The following is a 16,907-nucleotide window of genomic DNA, read 5'->3' on the forward strand; positions in this document are numbered from 1 at the left end:
AGAATTATAAATGCATAAGTTCAACATAAAGGCATGGACTAATCTGTGTGGAGGACTATTGTTGAGTATCTTTACTATTTCCTGCTAGTTAATGGTTTCTCTCTCTATTTCCTGAGAGCAGGGGGACTGAGGAGCCCCAGAGCACCCCGAGTGGCCACACCCTCCATTAAAAGGGAGCCAATGACACGGGGACAGTGTGGCCTTCCTAGGGCCCGGGGGACGCCACGCTCCGTGGGAACATTAAGAGAACAGTTTGCTGGGAGGGAGAAAATTTTAAAAATGGGGGGACTCCCATCCCCGCTCTATTAAATAGGAAATGTACCAGTACAGGGAGAGGAGCCTTTCGGGTGCTGTAAATGACAGTTCATTCTAGAACATTCTCTTACCTGTGCCACCGGCAGGCTCAGCATGCGGCAAGAGCCCTCCTCCAGAGTACAGTGTCTCATCCGGTTCTCAAACTCCCAAGAAAATGCGCATCAGAGGACCGTCGTCACAAAAAAAACAACAAAGAAAAAAAAACAAAAAAAAGCAAAGTAAAGGGAAGTGGGAGGGGAATAATAAAAAGCGGGGGGGGGGAGGGAGAGCACTGATGAAAAAGACACTGAGAAAGTAATGGGGGGGGGGGTTCAGAATGTAAGCACATTGTGCTACTGAATTGTCCGTTTAATGGACTGCATTTATATAGCGCTTTTATCCAAAGCGCTTTACAATTGAATGGTAATGGTAAATGGACTGCATTTATATAGCGCTTTTATCCAAAGCGCTTTACAATTGAATGGTAATGGTAAATGGACTGCATTTATATAGCGCTTTTATCCAAAGCGCTTTACAATTGATGCCTCTCAATCGCCAGAGCAGTTAGGGGTTAGGGGTTAGGTGTCTTGCTCAGGGACACTTCGACACGCCCCTTGGCGGGGGATCGAACCGGCAACCCTCCGACTGCCGGACAACCGCTCTTACCTCCTGAGCTACGTCGCCCCATAAAACAGTACCTGTTTAAAAACGGCACCTAAGCTGACTGAGTCATGTACAAAGAGATGATGAATGCATGAGAAACGTGAAAATAGTGTGCGCTCTGAGGCAGCGTCTGCATCGCCCGTCCGGTAAAAGACAGGAACGTTGGGGCTGACACGCCCAGTTGTGTGACTGACAGAGGGCAAGCACTCAAATGCACTGACAGCAGATTCTGTTGCCTCAAAACCAGGAAAGGTACTGGCGAGTGGCTAAATGGCAATGCAAGACATGTTTGGACAAAAGTCCGATTCAAATGTGCTGGGTGAGAGAATTGTGGAAGGATTATATTATAGTACAGTTTATGGATTACTGTATTTATATACAGTAGCATAATCACATAGCATATATCTCAAATCCTTAGTACTCTACTGAGGTGATCTTACTGATCCTAAACACAATATTAGTCGTAATTATTTCTAATTATTGAAAATTATTTCAGATGTCTGCAAACATTTCATTATCAATAATTACGCAATACTGACATATTAATAGCAGTGGCAGGCCAAGATACGAAACACAGACCCACAAGACACTTGTTCTTAGGAGCTTAACATCACCAAATATTTAAAGAATGACAGGACACAAGATACTGATTTAAATTTTTTAAATTAAAAAAAAAAAAAAATTACATTTCAAAAACCAAAAAAATAAGAATTCACATATTACAGTTTGAACTGGTACAGTGTAACATTGTAATTACAATATATATGGCATATCTTTACACCTTTTTATTCTTTGCAGTTTTTAATTTGTTAATGTCGTGTTTTAAAGATGGAGCATAATGCATAAAGCAAATTTCTCGTTCAGCTCTGCTTGGACAATGAACAATGGAAGTCATGTTCTAGACTTTGGGAAAGAAACGTTTTTTTTGTTATACCCGCTTGCGCTATGCTACCTCTATCGAAATGTGCACTTCCCAAGGTTTTCCGTGGTGGCCCAGTTCACGTACAGTAATGAACAAAGTAACAGAAAAAGTGTAAACGTCCAGAGGAGAGAGGAAACATTCAAACCTTCACCTTACACATCTGTCTGGGTGACTGTGCAACCTATTCCTGACCTGCACTCTATACCCTAAACCAGGAATATTCAAATCTGGTCCTCAGTGCCAGCAGTACTTCTGGTTTTCATTCCTCCCCTCCAATCAGGGACTGATTTAACCCTGGGACACCGGATGAGTGTGATCTCTGACCAATCAGTGGCATTATTGGACTACGGACTATCAGAAGAGAAAACCAGCAGTACTGCTGGCCTCGAGGGCCAGGTTTGGGTATCCCTGCCCTGCACTCTGTCTTGCTGCCGTGTGAAAGCATGACGATTCAAGTGCATCACCAGGGTTCAGAGCCACCAAAGAGCCAGTGGGAATCCTGCTGGCCTCCTGTGCATCACAGCAAAGTCATTGTCTTGGTGACACACTGTATGCTCTACGAATGTAGGAGCCATTTTTGTTCTGCTGTAGCCCTGGGCCTTGATAGCTGTATTGGCCTGAAATCTTAGTGAGGATGGGGAAAATTTGAAAGACACTGATTGTACTTAGGATATGACTCCAGGAGCACTTGGGAAAACCGAGCTTAGGAATTCTTAAACAGAGTTCTGAACAAACAGCAGAACGCCTACAAGCCCCCTTGTGCTTGAACGGATTCAAACCACCTCCGAAATCGTGTACAACACTGACAGGGGCCCTCACCTCGTGCGAACTTGATCCATGACGCTTTCAGAAAGAATGGACAGTGCCGTTTTGATGACATTGACAGTTGAACCACAGGTTCAAAACTCACAGTGCAGCAAAACGATATATCCATGATACACTGAGGTTACCTTCACATGTTTTCACAAGTTTACAAATACTGTATGTGTATAGTCTCATGAAATTTTGATTTTCTATTGAGATAACAAAAAAAAAAAAAGTATGAATTATGCTCAGTGGAGTGAGCAGGCTGGCATGATTCACTTCCTGTATGATGCCACTTCCTGTATGATGCCATTTCTGATTGCCAGCCTTTTTTTTTCTCGGTTGCCTGGCACCCAAACCCTCAGCCATACTATTAGAGAACGCTTTGAACCTGTTTGTTTGCTTCGAAATGAATGCAGAGGCAGAGGCTTTACGTACAGTACTGAACTAATCACACCTCTCCCGTGTCTTAATAGGCCAGTATTTTTGTTCAGTGAAAGTGATCCCCCTCTGAAAAAAGTGTATTTTTGGAATTTGTAAACCAATCTGTGCCAAACCAATTTTTTTGGGCAAATTTAGCCCATTTACAAAGTGCTTCACTGAGTACAGAATAACAGTAGGTAGTAATGTAGCACAGATCTGGCTCACAGGCACACTTGATAAAGATACTGCATTCACAAACAGCAACTCTGACAGATCCACAACTCTAAACAATGAATAAAACGAAAATAGATCGGAATGACCATCAAAATAGGCACTACTTTTGATCGGATGATCTGAAAGACACCAAGAGTCCAATTCACTGTGTGCTTCCTAAAGAAACCCTCACCCTCTGTCTGTTCTGTGTATAGGATTTTCAAAGCAACATTACACTCTATAGGCTCGCTTCATTTCATTAATGTGTTTCTGCGCTTTTATTAAAACGCATATTTTGATCTCTTGAAATAGCCGCGCTGTGGAAAATGTCCCTTCAGAACAAGTAAAGGGTAAGTGGTTACAGATTTGTTTCAGCTGGGTGATCGTGCATTTGCTGACAATGCTAGCCCTTCTGTTCCCTGCAATGTGATAATAATCTTGAGCACACTACAGATTCCTGAATAATTTGCGTTCTCAAGATCACTGCGATATCGGGGGAAAGAAAATGAAACACGTCGGATTAAGCTGAAGAGTTCCGCGTCTGCCTATCGATATGGGACGAAAATAACGTTCACAACTCAGTCGCCTGCTTTTCCTCTCCGCTCACCCACAGTGCAAATATGCAACGCGGGGCATGCTACGGTACATTTATGAAGCAGCAAAAAATAGATTATAACGACTCCAGTGTAAGAAAAAATAATCGTCAATGAAGCAAAAGCTTCACATGGTTTACAATATATAACTATCCCCATTCCCGCACTCCCCCACTGTCAATAATACAGAGTTAGTTCAGGCGTACGGATCTGCAAATAGAATGAATATGAATCTAGCTGTATGTATCTATGATTTTCATTATGGTTCGAGGATGGCGGATGTTAACTGACATGGCCTGCTTTAATGATGTCGCGTATACACCCACTGGTCCTGGAATGTGTTCGCCGGGACTGGCACTGTTACCGACACAACAGTGTAAAACACGTGTGAGTCGCTTATAGATTAATTTTCAAATCTGTCAAGACGTTGACAGTGTGTGCTCTTTAAAGGATCGATTTTATCCCCAAACTTTTTCATACAAACATCATTTCCCCCAGATAACGTTTTTGCAAAGGATAATGTTTTTTGGACCTTCCTCAACTGTTCTTGACAAAAACTGTTTGCAGTTTCTTTAAATAAAATTAAAATAATAATAATAATAATAATAATAATAATAATAATAATAATAATAATAATAATAATAATTTGAATGTTGGGGTGGGGAAACAAATCAAACACACATTTTGGTCTATGTCCCTGTGCAAACACAGTTTCCCTCTCTGTTGTAACCTGATAATCTCACATCGCCGTTTTGCCATAAATATTTGACCTACATTGTATTAAAAATGTGTGGCCTCCATATTTAGCTATATAATTACTTTTATTTATTTAATTTTTTTACAACAGAGCACCATGGAATTGATAGTGTATTTCTCTTAAATACGACATCACAAAAATATATATGTCTTAAGCGTCTTCCATGTTGACTCTGTGAAGTGTACACAACACTAAAAATTGCACTTAAAATTGTGCTTTTAGGTGAGAGATTGGATAATTGGAAGCACACCTTGATAAATGAATACACTATCAAAACCCCTGTACATGTTTTTTTTTTTTTGCCTGATTATATATTTTATTTTCTTTTTTTCCAAGAAAATTTTGCAGCCCGAAGCAGACCTTTTTCTCTCTTTCTCCAACGGATTGGTTTTCTTCTTTTTTCCCCCACCATCATGCAACATGGAGTAAAACACAACACTGTACAAGGACACTGAGCAGGGCGAGACGGGCTACTCAAGGTAGATGTCTTCTGTGGGGCACGTGTAGTCCACAAATTCCTTGTAGAAAAGTTTGAAGGCTCTCCTGTTCACAGAGATAAGGAGTAACGTGTTACTCGGGAACATCGGAACGTTCACACGGAACATCGGAACGTTCACACGGAACATCAACTAATTTCAATCTGAGTCGCCATAGCTATATGTTAGCTGTTAATGCGCTTGCATTTAGCTTTATTGATTTTTTTTTTTTTTTTGACAGTCACTTGCTAGCGTTTCTCTCTGTTACAAGAAATATAACTGGAAAAAAAATGGCGGCGTGCCTAATATTCATATCAGGCATAGGGTTATTTCTGGTTTCACATTATACCATGGTTTTTAAAAGTCACGTTACTGAACCACTTGAAACTGCCCTTTATAATTTTATGACTATATTTTTTAAATGAGAATTAATATTCACAAAGATGAGTCTATGATTCAAAAGTCCAAATTTAGCTCAGACAGCAGATGGCTGTTTGAAATGGAATGCATTTCTGCCAGCCACATATGGAAGATATAAAATAAAACATTATAATCAATGGAAAAAAAGAGAATTTTGTTTCCTATAGTTATTTTACAAGAACACATTTCAGAGGAGCGGAAAACCATGATAATCTAATACTTTGTACCTTACACATTTTGGCACCTTTGATTATTTATTTCAGACAGATAATGGCACGTATTGCAAGTCACATAAAGGAACTGACATGCATATGTATGCTCAGACAAATGATTTTAATTAAGAACTTTCCGACTTGCCTAATAACAATTAACAAAGTGAAACTAATGTGAACTGTCAACACAGCCCCTATAAAGCAGCACACTTTCAAATAAGTTAGTGTTTAGGGTCAAATTCCTCTATAGTGGACCGTGTAAATGTGTTTTTAAAAATTATTTACTTCCTTACCCTACAGACTCTGCCAGAGGTTTGGTGGAGTCCTCAGCAACAAAGACATGGCAAGCAAACCTCTGGTCAGCAGGGTGCTTCGTGATGAACCCAAAGTACCTGAAACATGCAAAAAGAAAAATCCCCTTAAACAGTCATTCTGGGTTCTTGTCTTAAGCAGTAGCAGATATGCAATGCATATGAATGCATATCATTTTTTTGTTGTATGTAGCTACATACATCATACATGGTAAATTTGATACTTGGAAAAGCAGCACCTACTATGAGTGTAATGTAATTAACACAAAAACACACAAAAAAAAAACAATCCAAAGACAAACAGAATCAATGGGATTTGAAGTGTTAAAGCAAACACTATACAAGCTACATTTAACACCTTAAACACGATGAATGACGTTAAATGCATTTTCACTGATGGGCATCTTGACACTTAATTGTAAACTATGCGAGTTATACACTGACATTGGCCCTTACTCACTTGTTGTTCTTTGGATGATAACCACAGAAGGAGATATTCTTAAGCTGGAAGAAATGACTGCATTTATTTCCCTGTGAAAACACACAAGAATATCACTTACCGAAAACCACATTCATTTATCCAGATTTTCACACGAATTACGGGACAGCAAGAAAAATGTTATCAGAACGTGTAATCAGAGTAGCTTCACCGCTGGAACAGAAAAAAAGTTACTGTTCGTGTGGCAGGAGAGGATGACTTAAGAAGTTTTAACAACTAGTTTCATTCTTTTAGATTTAGATTTATTCACAAAACAGCTGACTGAGAAGGCATCTCAAAATAATGCTTGGTCTTTAATCAAAACCTTGATAAGTAGCTTCAGGGGCCTTAATTTTGGGCTAGAACATTGAGCCCGCCCCCACGCCACCCCTTTACAGATAAGACTGGTCACCCCTGCTGTTGTCTTTGTACAACTACTGGCTTTTACATGGCCCTCTATTGGCCATATCTGGTATCACAGCCAACCAAGAATCACATTTGAGGGACATCATTGATTGGGATACACTTGTCCAATGAACAAGAGTGATTCACGAATTATATCTTCGACCTCGTGATCTTACTGCGTATTCTTCAGTTATAACTTTCAAGGGGACACCTTTCCAGGAGAGGGAAAACCACAGCTTGAAATATACGACAATAACAATAAATATAACACGGGATTGATAGGCAACTATCAACAAATACTTATGCACGTATAAACAGAATAATCATCATGGTACTATACAAGTATAAAATAACATTTTACAAATGTATAAGAAAGGACTTTTATTGAAGCCTGCTGTGCATTAAGTATGACTGATGCATTTCATTTTGGCCATGGAGTCTGGAGGGAAGGCGCTTTTACCCAGAAGACGAGATTTTCTGGCCTTTATATTTTCCGGATTGCCAGAAATAGCTGACAGAACAGGAGCACAGGAGGCAATTAACGCCTGTGGGAAGACCGGTCTTGCATGTTTATGGCGAAAAGCCTGAGGGATAGTCTGAAAACTTCTGTCCTGAATCTACCTTTCTTCCCCCAGTTCATGATACACTGATTCTGAACTAAACTAAGATGTTCAAAAAACCCTCCCCTATAAGCAACCTCAAGGTCATTTTCTTACCAAAATCAAATACAAATTTAATTGAACACTAATTTTGTGCCTCTCAAAAGTTGGTGTCTTCAAGTGTGTTCACCCGAGCCAAATAGAGGTATCCGGAACATATCTCCCAAATCCCCCTTTGCCAACATGAAGGGACTGCGATGAACTCTGAAACATCTCGTTTCATTTGACCGATTCATCACAGGACAAGGTCTGTTTTATACCAATTAATCAAACCCCCGTACAGGGTGAGATTTCTTGGCGGTTACTCAGGACGTAAGCTCTGAGCGCTACTGCTGATGTAAGCATTAGGGGGAGGAGCATTTGAGCATTTGAGAATTTCAGACTGCAGAGTGCCCAGCAGTGGGGTTATACAACCGCGCACTCCGCTCCCGGCTGCGGCGTCAAGATGCGCCGGCAGGCAAATCCTATTTCGGCCGAACGCGTCTCTGGGTCTCTGCGCTGTTGAAGCGGGTCGGTTGCTATGACGGGCGCGGTGCGAAGGCTGCATCTGGGGCAGGGATGTGCAGGGATGTGCATGTGCAGGGATATGCAAGGATGTGCATGTTCAGGGATGTGCAAGGATGTGCAAGGATGTGCATGTGCAGGGATGTGCAAGGATGTGCATGTGCAGGGATGTGCAAGGATGTGCATGTGCAGGGGTGTGCATGGATGTGCAGGGGTATGCAAGGATGTGCATGTGCAGGGATATGCAGGGATGTTCTGGGATGTGCATATGCAGGGATGTGCATGTAAAGGGATGTGCAGGGATGTGCAGCCCCGTTACTGCAAAATAGCAGGGTTTGCCGGCTTCCTTTGTCACTCAACACTTGTTTGATCATTCGACGGCACGGATGACTCACCCCATCTGGTTATGAGTGGGTCGCTCAAACCCGGCCTGTGGCTATAAGCGCTGCTTGTTTTCATTCTTGCTCCTCCAATCAGGGACTGTTTCAGACCTGGGACACCAGGTGAGTGGAGTCTCTGGCCAATCGGTGACCTCAATCATGCAATTAACAATCGGGGAGAAGAGAGGCCCAGCAGCATTACTGTCCTCGAGGGCCGGATTTGATTATTCCTGCTGTAGGACCACACCTCAGGGCCAAAAAAACGTCTTTTTTTTTTTTTCCATTTCCTCTTTTGTTCAAGCTGGTTTTGTTGCACAGTGCACACCAGCAGGTCCTGAAACGTGAGCTTGCACAACCGCAAAGCTGCACAGGACCGGGGAATAGTCCAGCTCAGCCTTCTGTCTGAAGTAGACAGTCTTCCCACAATCTCTGCCAAGCGAACTCCAGGGATATTACAGGGAGGTTTGGCTAAATAAGGAGCCTGATTGATTGGCAGGCTGGCCCCCAGCCAATCAGTGCTCGCTTGCGCACTGACATCACAAGAGCAGGCTGATGTTAAAAACTGAGTTAACACAGGCAAATCGCCTGTTATACAACTGAGACATTACATCACCACCTTCAGTACACCCAGACACCCACACGGGGGCGACATAAGCCTTCTCAGAGAATGCAGCTTTATGTAATGTGCCTTATGGGACCCAGGCATCATTGGTAAAAATCCTCTTTCAGGCATTTTGGGGTGGCTGTCTGCAAATTTAAGCTGCAGGCTAAGTTATGTATGCCTTGTTCACAGTATGAGTTATACTGAAACAAAATTATCTAAGATAAGATGAGATATACTTTCATTGAACTAACGTGGGGTAATTTGTCCTCTGCATTTGACCCATCCTAGTTACTTAGGAGCAGTGGGCAGCCACAGTGCAGCCCCCTGGGACCAACTCCAGCCCCGAGGCCAGTGCCTTGGCCAAGGGCAACTGCAGGAGCGCACCTAACATGCGTGTCTTTGAGTGTGGGAGGAAACCGGAGTACCCGGAGTAAACCCACGCAAACACGGGGTGGGGGAACATGCAAACTCCACACAGAGAGGATCCGGTCGGACCAGGATTGCAACCCGGAACCTCCTTCTTGCGAGGCAGCAGTGCTAACCACTACGCCACCGTGCCCGCCCGCCCAAGCACAAACCACACGATCCGGAGCTTGTGCTCTAGGCCAGCAAAGGACCAGAGTCATGCAAATTTCAAAGTTCTCCATCCTATCTGCAATTGCTTTGTATTGGAAACAGTAAAGGAGGCTGACCAAACAAACGCCAGTGGAACCTGATTCCGTCCAGGACTGGAGTAGCCCATCGCTGCGTTAGAGTCAGACACTGATGCAAACGTTATAGGTTTTGAACGCAGACCATTTGCGCTCCTGAAATGGTCTCCATTCAAAGCATAACTAACATCCAGGATATCAGAAGTGTCACATTTTTTTGAAACCGAGGAAGGACGTACTCTGTCAAAAGAGCTGTACTCGTCCTGGACTGCTATTTTCACGCCTTTGATGCTGATTTCGAGTACGCAGGAGGCCGGGGGGTTGAACTGCACGGTCATCCTTCTGTTGGTGGCGATCTGAAACGCAGCAGAACCACACAAAATGGCCGACGTCAGGGGAGCTTCAAACAGGTTTAGAGAATTTTCTGGGGCCACGTTGACAGTATTCCCAGAACGACAGCCTCAAACAACACACAGTAAAAACTTGAGTGTTATATCAGCTCTAACAAAGTTCGTGTGTCCGAAACAGTCGAAAATACAAAGCCAGTGTTAAATGTACAAATGCACTTTATCAGATGATTAAACACTATACACCTTGTCATGAGGCACTGAGACTGACTTACTGTACATAAACATCGAAAAGAACATTAAAACACTCCTGCAGTGTTCACATAGTATTTTAACGGCACAATAATGCTCTGACAAAGTAACACTGGGTCGGTTTTCATACCGCTAATTAATTGTGAGGGATTCAGAACAACTGTCTGCAGGTACAGCAAAAGAGAAACTGACTGCACAACCCCCTTTCTGTTTCTGCTTCCCTACCAACTTTAATTCACCGTGTCGCCACTTAAGTCACCCGCTTAAAAAAACATTTGAAAAAAAAAAGTTTCATATAAAGAAATCTAACCAGATAGACTGGCCATTCCCTCTCTCCGTCAGCTCTAACTCTTTCTCTTTGTTCTGTTTGTTTTTACATTACATTATAGGCATTTAGCAGACGCTCTTATCCAGAGCGACTTACACAACTTTTTTTACAGAGCATTTTTACACTGCATCCATTTATACAGCTGGATATATACTGAAGCAATGCAGGTTAAGTACCTTGCTCTAGGGTACAACGGCAGTGTCCTACCCGGGAATCGAACCTGCGACCTTTCGGTTACAAGTCTAGTTCCTTACCCACTGTGCTACACTCCATCCTGTCATTTCTGTCATTGACCCCTTAACGGCCGACGTGCAGGCCCGCACCGTACCTTTTGCATAGCTGCGCAGAGAACGTCATTCCCTTTGTGATACGGCACTTGAACAGAGCCCAGGAATTTCACCCGAAACTTTTCTACCCACTTGGTGCTCTTTTCTGCGAGAGAGAGAGAGAGAGAGAGAGAGAGAGAGAGAGAGAGAGAGAGAGAGAGAGAGAGAGAGAGAGAGAGAGAGAGAGAGAGAGAGAGAGAGAGAGAGAGAGAGAGAGAGAGAGAGAGAGAGAGAGAGAGAGAGAGAGATATGGTCCAGGTTTGCAGGACATGATGCCGACGTCAGATAATCAAACTGTTACACAGGTGGCTGTAATCGGTGATACCGTACGTATCCGTTCCACACCAATAATAATTATATTTCCAACGTATTCACTTACAGATTTAATTATTTTAATAGAAGTCTATGTGATATACATGCACACCATCATGAGTAGGAAAGCAAGCACTGCAGGTGCTGGAACCCGGTTGTTTTTGTCTTGATTCCTTTCTCTGCCCATTGGCAGATCAAGTTTTTATCTGAAAAGTAGTCTATTATTTAAAATATTACTTTATTTAACAAAATACAAAAATGTATCTGTAAAATTTCATTTTTTGGAAAATTCATGTTTGGAAATCTCAAATTTGCTCTTTTCTACTGACACACTAATGCAGAAAACAAAAAATAAACATCTAAGACCAAATATACACTATATATTATATTTAAAAATCTAGGGTGCCTAAGACTTCTGCACAGTACCGTATATATCCCCAATTTAATCACTTTAGGTAAAACCATTAGAGATTTATACGTATTTTTTGTGTTACAAGCCCTGAAAGTTCAGTGGCTTGTCAGTAAGCAACTCTGATAAAACCACAAGAAAATCGACACCTGTATAGCCATCATAGCTATCGGTAGCTTCGTAAATGTAACCTATAAAATGTGATGCAAGTTTGCCTAATTTTATAGCAGAAGTAGAGTCTTATATTTTCAATAATATGTAATAAATGCAATCAGTGCGCAGTAGACCCTGTGACATTTCAATGTAGCCGAGGGGAAGCAGAGCTGTCTGAGGGAACCTGAGGGAGCTTGCAGGATGGTGGAGCGGGATGGGGGTGGATTACCATAGAAGGATGGAGCATGAGTTGGGGTTAGATCTGGGGTGGGGGGGTCCAGGGGAGTGGGATGGGGAGGAGGGCAAAAAGGACGGGTGGGAACGGGCGGAGGGAGGAGCACCTTTGAAGAGGTCGGGCTCCTTGACGACCTCCAGGGCGTAGTAGGCGGGGAAGACGCCGTGGCCGCCGGTTCGCATGTTGTAGCCCTCGCACCAGAAGTCCTCGGCCTGCGCCTCCACCAGCAGCGGGTCGTCCGTCTCCAGCGCCAGCTCGTCGGCGTGCCGCGGGACGAACCTGTCGCCGGGGGGAAACGCGAGAGTCGGGTCAAAAACGACCGGCCAGACTTTCGGGTAATGGCCTCTAACCCCGTCACTAAGAGAGAACAAAAAAAAAAAAATTTGGCGCAAAAAATTCGGCCCTGCGCTGGTAACGAAGCCTCTCCGTCGCTATCGTCGCTCAGAGCTGTGACGCGTGGCCTCAGTCCTGCAGGCCCGGCGTTTCTCTTCCAGCCAATTACACGCACATTCATTTCCTAAACAGCTGTGTAGGCCAGCGACGGTCTCCTCCTATATCAGCCTGTGCTCAACCGAGCCGAAGTGTCACATTAAAAATACAACATTGCCTAGGGTAGCCAATAAAAAAGGTAAGGCACTTGCTTTTAAGAAAATACAAATTAGAAATATATATATATTTTTTTTAAATGCTTATTTAAAACAGACAAAACATGATGCTGCGGGGAGCCACCCTGGTTCTCTGGTGAAGTACAGCCGGGTGGGTCGAAATGTCTCATTTTTAAACGACAAAGTCAATTTGTGTTCTCTTAAGAGCGAGTTTCTCACCTTTTTTTTTTTAGCCCCCACCACTCCTATATCTGATCTGAAAAATCAACAAAATGTTTGCTCACAGAACACAGGGGCAGGGGTGCACAACTCCGGTCCTGGAGGGCCGATCTGCCTGCTGGTTTTTGCTCCGACCGGTTACCATTTCTTACTGCTCTATAAACTATGCTGCTTCACTCCTGTACATGAGCACAGTGAAATCTCGGATAAACTGGCAGTCTGTGGCTGTAGCTGGTGCTTATACACATGTCAGATCAAGATATGATTGGGCCAATTCAATAAATGTTGGGAAATGTTGGCACAAAATCCTGAAATGGATCAGCCCTTGTTGTGCACCCCTGACACGGGGGCAGTCCGTAGCAGGACAAAAAAAAAAAAAAAAACACAGAACAGGGCGATTCTTAAACAAAGCACATGATAGTTGCCATGAAATCCTGAAACAGGACAACTCTTGTGGTGTGCTACTGGTTTACGGTGACGAAGCCTCTCTTTAGCCCTTTATGAACAGGAGTAAGGTGACCACAGCCTCTGACTACGGGGGATGTCTCCCAGTCCCTATCCAAACCCCCCCTGTGATAGTTGGCAATGCACTCGGACTCTAGTGTTAAACAGTTTAACCTTCAGGGTCCAAGTTGAACTATGCGGTTGTTCCCTGCACTTGGACCGGTACTTCTCTCTAGGGTTTTCGTCATACTTGTTCCTGGTTATGGTTATACACTTTGTTCTACGTCGCTCTGGATAAGAGCGTCTGCCAAATGCCTGCAATGTAATGTAATGTAATGTAATACTCAATCTTGGACTTAATAATTGATCGGGCTGCACAAATCGTGTTTCGGGTAGATCGAAAACCACGAAAGTTTCTCGCGCTCCAGGACCAGGGTTGTCCTCTGCTGGATAAACATATTTCCCAGCAGTCCAATGCATTTTCAGTATATACTGCATCTCCGTAAGGATTGCTAGAGCTCGCAAAAAAAAAAAAAAAAAAAAAATTGCATCTGTACATTTTTTAAATTCTGCATCGGGTGATTTCATATTCAAATGTAGGCTGCCGCACAGGCTGGCAGAAACGTGAACGCACCACCCGGCCATACTGATTTTATCATCAGTATAGGGGGCGACATAACGACATAGCTCAGGAGGTAAGACCGATTGTCTGGCAGTCGAAGGGTTGCCGGTTCAAACCCCGCCCTGGGCGTGTCGAAGTGTCCTTGAGCAAGACACCTAACCCCTAACCCCTAACTGCTCTGGTGAATGAGAGGCATCAATTGTAAAGCGCTTTGGATAAAAGCGCTATATAAATGCAGTCCATTTACCATTTCAAGGAAACACCGCTGCGTGGGGCACCCCTGCGTGTGGCTCAGCACCGCCCATTTAACAGAGCAACCAGAATATCAGCATAACCCCCGTAAGTAAGAGTACTGTTTGAGTACTGTTTATTTGCCTTTTTTGTTTTTTAAATTATTTTTTATCTTAAATTTCTTGATTAAATCACTCTGAGTGAACCACAGCAGTACGCGAAATAGAACAGAGTGAGACCCATGGGTTCTAAAGACTACCCCGGTCGCTCAACTCTTCTATCCCTATGGTTCAAATGTCTGCCTCTCAAAAAATTTAACACAATGGTTTCATTTTATGCATAGGGACTGCCGATGAAAACTAGCCTTTTGGCTAACTCGGGTACATTTACATTTGTTTAAATGTTGATGAATGTACGTTGTCCCTTTGCAAATAAAGAAAAAAAATTTTCATGAATAGGCATGACCATCACAGATACTGGCTCTGGGCGTGCCACCTCATGAATATTAATGAACTGTAATACAGCACTGGAAACTCCTGTGACCAATCAGAACTTACTGTAGTGAGGACGCAGAGAGGATAGAACGAACACAGGAGGTGACCATCTGGTTTTACTATGTGATCTGTAATGACGCCCTGGTCTTTACAGTGTATCTGTCTGTTGTCTCAGGGGTGGAGTGTGATCCTAACAGGTTGTGAGGGGAACAGAAATGTATCAGTCTTTCTGTACCCATGAGGTTCAGGCAAGCGCAAACACTCATTTACGGTGACAAACTGACTTCAACAGTGATGGACTCAGCTAAACTGAATAAAATCATATATGAATCTCCCTGCTGTGACACTTCCTGTGTTATGAGAAAGGAGTTGTGGTCCCTCCTCTGTCAGTTACCCTCTCTGCTTCATCCCTGTCTGTGGTCCCTCCTCTGTCAGTTACCCTCTCTGCTTCATCCCTGTCTGTGGTCCCTCCTCTGTCAGTTACCCTCTCTGCGTAATCTCTGTCTGAATAAAGCAACAAAACAAAAAAAAACCTTAAAGGGTGGGACTGTCCACTCTCCATTAAAAAAGTTTAATATTACAGTCCCATGCTGAGGATTCAGCTTCAGGGCTGAGCAACATGCTGCAGCAATGATGCTGAATGCAATAATGACCAGCGCCCCCATGTGGTGTATTTCCTTTCTCCCCGCTTACTTATTTAATTACATCTGATGCAGTAGTAGACATCCAGACTTCAGAGGCCACGTGAAAAACATCACCACTGATATCTACTGGGCGTTGTTAAGACAACCAATCAGCAGCGAGGTCATACGGCCTCAGTGTGATCATGTGATGTGTTTTTTGCCAATCACATGGAAGCTGCCATTTTATGTGGCCTTTGAAAGTTTGGGTATTTACTACCACATCAGGCATAATTATAGAAAAAAAAAGATGAAAATAAAGACAACACACAACATGGCGGCGGGTGATCGTTACTGCATTCGATAATTATGTTCTGCCCAGCACCATGTTGGAGTGGTCCTTCTGGGGGACAGGACAGAGGGAGGAGGATCTGAGAAATGTGATTGACGTGTGTCACTTACAGTCTCGCTATACGACACACAATATTCCCAGTTACCGTTGTGGACATATGCATTTATGAGTAGTTTATGTAGCGCTTATGAAGGTGTTTATAAGAGAGTCACATAACTCGTGTGAAAGCCCATTCATGGAAGTGTGACCCACTGTTTTGCGGGTGAATGTAAACCAGCGGAACGAGCAACCCTGAACACATCCTACCTGAACACCTGAACACCTACCTGAACACAGCTCGGTGGCTCTGTTCCACCTCCTCTCCGTTTATGACGCAGGAGAACAGGCCGAAGGACTCCGCACCTGCGGGAGGAAAGCGGAGAGGGCTGGCCTGATGATGTCACACAGGGGCGTGGTGCAGCGGTGAGTCACCGTACCATAGAACTCGTTACTCGACATTCCCGTAGTCACAGTGAGAATAATAATCTGTCAGCCTCCAGGCCAGTGGTCGCGTCAACACAGGATTCTGCGTTTTTTGTGCAGGGAGAAAAAGAAAAAAAAAGATCAGCCCACCACGGCAGCTGTTCCACAGTCACCGGTGACTGCTCACAAACCCCCCTCTCTCTCCTCCTCGGCTCATCTCTCTCTCTCTGTCTCTCTGTCTCTCTGTCTCTCTGTCTGTCTGTCTGTCTTCTCTCTCTCTCTCTCTCTCTCTCCTCCTCATCTCTCTCTCTCTCTCTCTCTCTCCCACACAACCCACCCTCGACCGATCCATCGTTCGCCCCGAGCCAGCGGAATCGTCCGAAGGCCCAGCGTCACGATCGGCGGCGAAATCCCTGGGGGGTCTCCCAAGGTGACTCCCTGTCTCAAAGACAGATTGACTCGCAGAACCGTCGTAGGAATACCAGGCTCCAGCTAGTTACTGTACAGGAAGCTCCTGCCTCTACCCTTCGGCTCCTTAAACGCGGATTTAGGAAAACGGTTCTCAAATCTTCACACGTTTCCTGCAGAGCGCTGAGGTGACTTCTCGTATGAAAGGTGCTTTCGGTGGATGGAAGTGCCTGTTCTTCAGAACAGTGCCTTACGATAGCAGCACAACAGCAAACCCGCTACCTCCATATTACTAATGCAAATTTGACGTCAACGGTAGG

General features: G+C 43.8%; 1 protein-coding gene across 1 annotated transcript in view; it reads right to left on the minus strand.

Moving 5' to 3' along the window:
• Positions 1-1,601: 1,601 nt before the first annotated feature.
• The window catches only part of LOC135241814 (C-Jun-amino-terminal kinase-interacting protein 1-like), a 60,831-nt gene continuing 45,525 nt past the window's right edge, over positions 1,602-16,907 (minus strand). Inside the window, exons 6-12 of the mRNA XM_064312518.1 lie at positions 16,044-16,119; positions 12,237-12,409; positions 11,024-11,127; positions 10,008-10,124; positions 6,549-6,619; positions 6,071-6,169; positions 1,602-5,212 (exon numbers count right to left, since the gene is read on the minus strand). Coding sequence (XP_064168588.1) covers positions 5,140-5,212; positions 6,071-6,169; positions 6,549-6,619; positions 10,008-10,124; positions 11,024-11,127; positions 12,237-12,409; positions 16,044-16,119 — 713 coding nt within the window. The 3' untranslated portion in view covers positions 1,602-5,139. The remainder of the gene's footprint in view (positions 5,213-6,070; positions 6,170-6,548; positions 6,620-10,007; positions 10,125-11,023; positions 11,128-12,236; positions 12,410-16,043; positions 16,120-16,907) is intronic.

Source organism: Anguilla rostrata, chromosome 16, assembly GCF_018555375.3.
Source record: "Anguilla rostrata isolate EN2019 chromosome 16, ASM1855537v3, whole genome shotgun sequence".
Taxonomy (NCBI): Eukaryota; Metazoa; Chordata; class Actinopteri; order Anguilliformes; family Anguillidae; genus Anguilla; species Anguilla rostrata.